Source organism: Phyllopteryx taeniolatus, chromosome 14, assembly GCF_024500385.1.
Source record: "Phyllopteryx taeniolatus isolate TA_2022b chromosome 14, UOR_Ptae_1.2, whole genome shotgun sequence".
Taxonomy (NCBI): Eukaryota; Metazoa; Chordata; class Actinopteri; order Syngnathiformes; family Syngnathidae; genus Phyllopteryx; species Phyllopteryx taeniolatus.
Window position 1 is genome coordinate 22,366,066 of NC_084515.1, and position 3,687 is coordinate 22,369,752.

Below are 3,687 nucleotides of genomic sequence, written 5' to 3' on the forward strand. Positions count from 1 at the left end.
TTATCAAATGTGTTCCAATGCGAAAACGGACAGAGTGGAACCTTTCGCAGGCGAGACGGACGATCCAGTCGGACTTTTTATAGCGCTGCAAAGGTCAAAATGCCGTACATCATTCCTGAGAGTTAAAAGCCTTACTTACTTTCCGTTGGTGTAATATCTATGTTGGAACGATAATGACCACACGCCGTGTATTTTAACAGCCTGTTACAGTCATTTATGTACTGCATTGTGATTCGCTATTACGCATTGGTCGAAAGCCCGTGATGTCTAAAGAGGAGCTTTTTACGCAGTCAGTGGGACAAGGCATCAGAGGCGAGAGTGAAAGCGGAAGTCGGCTGGGTGTCATCGTAACGGGGTTGCTAGGAGGCTCGCTTGTTGCCCTCTACGCCGCGGCTACGCCGTTTGTGGCCCCTGCGTTGAGGAAAATCTGCCTCCCGTTTGTCCCCGCTACCACCGCACAGGTGGAGAATGTCTTGAATGTACTGCGAGCCAGGTCTGGGACCCTGGTGGACATCGGAAGTGGAGATGGGAGAATAGTAAGTACACTATTGTGTTGTTTCAAATTCGGGGGGAATCTATAGGCAAAGGTCTACTTTGGATGACATACTAAACCACGTAACAGTTTTAGCAAATTATTTCTGGGCACTTGGGATACTTTTTTAAACACTTCCAATTTGTTTGGGTTGTACAAAGGGACGAGGATTTGACACAATTTCCTTGAGTGACTCTAAAAAAAAGAAAATGGATTCGTGATTTAACAATTTTGGATGGAATGGAGAAGAAAATCGTTCCGAATGTTCTGCGCTCCTGTTTAAATGGTCGCGAGCGGAATGACGTGGGTAAACGTAGCCATTAGCTGGCATAGTTCATACTAAATTAACAGTGTTTCCCTCCATTTTCTCTCATTAACACACGATTAACTCACTGATCATTTCACATAAGGTACCAAATAATTAATCAAATAGTGATTCTGAAAATGCTGCATCAGTTTATTGTAGAGTACTTGAATGCATTGTATAGGTGCTAGCCGCAGCAAGGCATGGATTTCTGGCGTCAGGCTTCGAGCTGAACCCCTGGCTGGTGTGGTATTCCCGCTACAAAGCCTGGAAAGAGGGATTGCACCGCACCGCCTCCTTCCACATCTCTGATTTATGGAAGGTCAGTGTGTCATTTGAAGTCATGGAGTAACAGGTTACATTCTGAAGATGTAAACATCTGTTATTGTTGATCATAATATTCTTTAGAGTCAGAAGAACTTGGTGACAATATTGTTTTTATTGATTCTTTTATAGGTCAGCTTTGCACAATACAACAATGTTGTCATTTTTGGTGTCCCTCAAATGGTAAGTTCTGATTTAGCATACGTACTGTATTTAAAGTAAAAGGAACACGCCACTAAAATATGAGCACCATTGCATAAAATTCAATTTACAGAGTTCTAAAAGTCACACCCAAATGTGATTATGGTTACAGATGGACCAATTGGAGCTGAAGCTGGCAAGCGAGTTACCAATCTCCGCTAAGGTGGTCGCCTGCAGATTCCCCTTTCCCAACTGGGTTCCTGAACATACCGCCGGGGAGGGTCTCGACAGGGTGTGGATGTACAACGCTGAATCATTTCAATCGCTCACGCACCGTGGCGTGGCGAACAAGACAGTATCAGATCACAGTGACCTTGCAGAATCACATACTTGAAAGGAAAGCCAGAGTAGCAGGAGAAAACCAATGCAAAGATGGGGAAAACGTGCAAACTCCACACCGGAAGGCCAGAGTCCAGATTCAAACCACAAACCTCAGAACTGTGAGGCAGACATGCTAATCACTAGGACAACATGCTGTCTACTTGACATAATACTTTATGTTAAACAAATCTGTTTGCTTGTTGAAGTAAAATAAACCATCCCACATTTCAAAATGATGCATAACACAAAGTTGTCCATAGTTGTGAATGGTTATTTGTTTATATTTGTTCTGAGACTACCAGACAACCAGTCCAGTGTATACTGCATCTCTCACCCAGTCATGTACATTATTTGTATGAATATGTAACTTACAGCTGCCTTGTGTGTTCAGGTTCATGTATTAAGACAATCCAGCGTACAAGTTGAATGGCTATCTTGTAACATTTATTTTATTATACACATACTGTATGACATTAGACAACCGTGTTACTAGTGGGGCAAAACTGCACTAGTTGACATCTGCGTGCTCGTACTACTTGTGAAGCACTAGATGTTAACTACATTGGATACGGAAAGTATTCAGACCCCCTTAAATTTTTCACTCCTTGTTATATTGTAGCCAAAAATCATTTAAGTTCATTTTTTTCCCTCATTAATGTACTCACAGCACCACATACTGACAGAAAAAAAACTCAATTGTTGAAATTTTTGCATATTTATTGAAAAAGAAAAACTGAAATATCACACAGTATTCAGCCCTTTTGCTGTAACACTCATATTTAACTCGGGTGCTGTCAATTTCTTCTGATCATCCTTGAGATGGTTCAACACCTTCATTGGAGTCCAGTTGTGTTTGATTATAGTGATGGGACTTGATTAGGAAAGCCACACCCCTGTCTATAGAAGACCTTACAGCTCACGGTGCATGTCAGAGCAAATGAGAATCATGAGGTCAGAGGAACTGTCTGAAGAGCTTCAGAGACAGAGTTGTGGCAAGGCACAGATCTGTCCAAGGGTACAAAAACATTTCTGCTGCACTTAAGGTTCCTAAGAGCACAGTGGCCTCCATAATCCTGAAATGGAAGACGTTTGGGACGACCGGAACCCTTCCTAGAGCTGGCCGTCCAGCCAAACTGAGCAATCGGGGGAGAAGAGCCTTGGTGAGAGAGGTCAAGAAGAACCCAAAGATCTCTGCGGCTGAGCTCCAGCGATGCAGTCGGGAAGATGGGAGAGAGTTCTAGAAATATGGCAGAGTGGCCTGACGGAAGCCTCTCAGTGCAAGACACATGGAAAGCCTGCACGGAGTTGGCTAAAAACAAACAAACACCTGAAGGACTCCAAGATGGTGAGAAATATGATTCTCTGGTCTTATGAGACCAACATAGAACTTTTTGGCCTTAATTCTAAGTGGCATGTGTGGAGAAAACCAGGCACTGCTCATCACCTGTCCAATACAGTCCCAACAGTGAAGCATGGTGGTGGCAGCATCATGCAGTGGGGGGTTTTTTCAGCTGCAGGGACAGGACGACTGAATGAATGCAGCCAAGTACAGGGATATCCTGGACGAAAACCTTCTCCAGGACCTATATCTTACAATATAACAAAGAGTGAAAGTTTTAAGGGGGTGTGAATACTTTCTGTACCCACTGTATTGGAGTTTTGTCATGAGCTGTATTAGTAGCACACAGTTGTCAACTAGTGCAACCGTTTTTACCCTACTAGTAGAGCACACACTAGTACTGCACAGGGACTGGATACCCATCTTGAGGTCGTACTAGTTGGGCCAAAAGTGGCACTCATAGTGATAAAAACTTAACCAGTAAAACAGTCGTTTCATCCGTACGCCGTAGTGGTTCTACTAGAGTCCTGGGTGGGTCTTACTAGGGTCGACAAATAGTTTACTAGTACATGGAGCTTAGTGAATACATTCTCAAACGGCTTTCCATAAGCGTGCCTTGATTCGCCTTGTTCTTGAGAAGGACTTGGAATCGACTATCGCTTGGCT

General features: G+C 43.4%; 1 protein-coding gene across 1 annotated transcript; it reads left to right on the forward strand.

The window, feature by feature from the left end:
* The first annotated feature begins 57 nt into the window (after nucleotides 1-57).
* On the forward strand, nucleotides 58-2,109 carry atpsckmt (fATP synthase c subunit lysine N-methyltransferase). Its single transcript, XM_061796501.1, has 4 exons — nucleotides 58-536; nucleotides 1,021-1,158; nucleotides 1,293-1,343; nucleotides 1,474-2,109. The coding sequence occupies exons 1-4, from the start codon at nucleotides 264-266 to the stop codon at nucleotides 1,693-1,695; spliced, it is 684 nt and encodes a 227-aa protein (XP_061652485.1). The 5' UTR covers nucleotides 58-263; the 3' UTR covers nucleotides 1,696-2,109.
* Nucleotides 2,110-3,687: the final 1,578 nt, after the last annotated feature.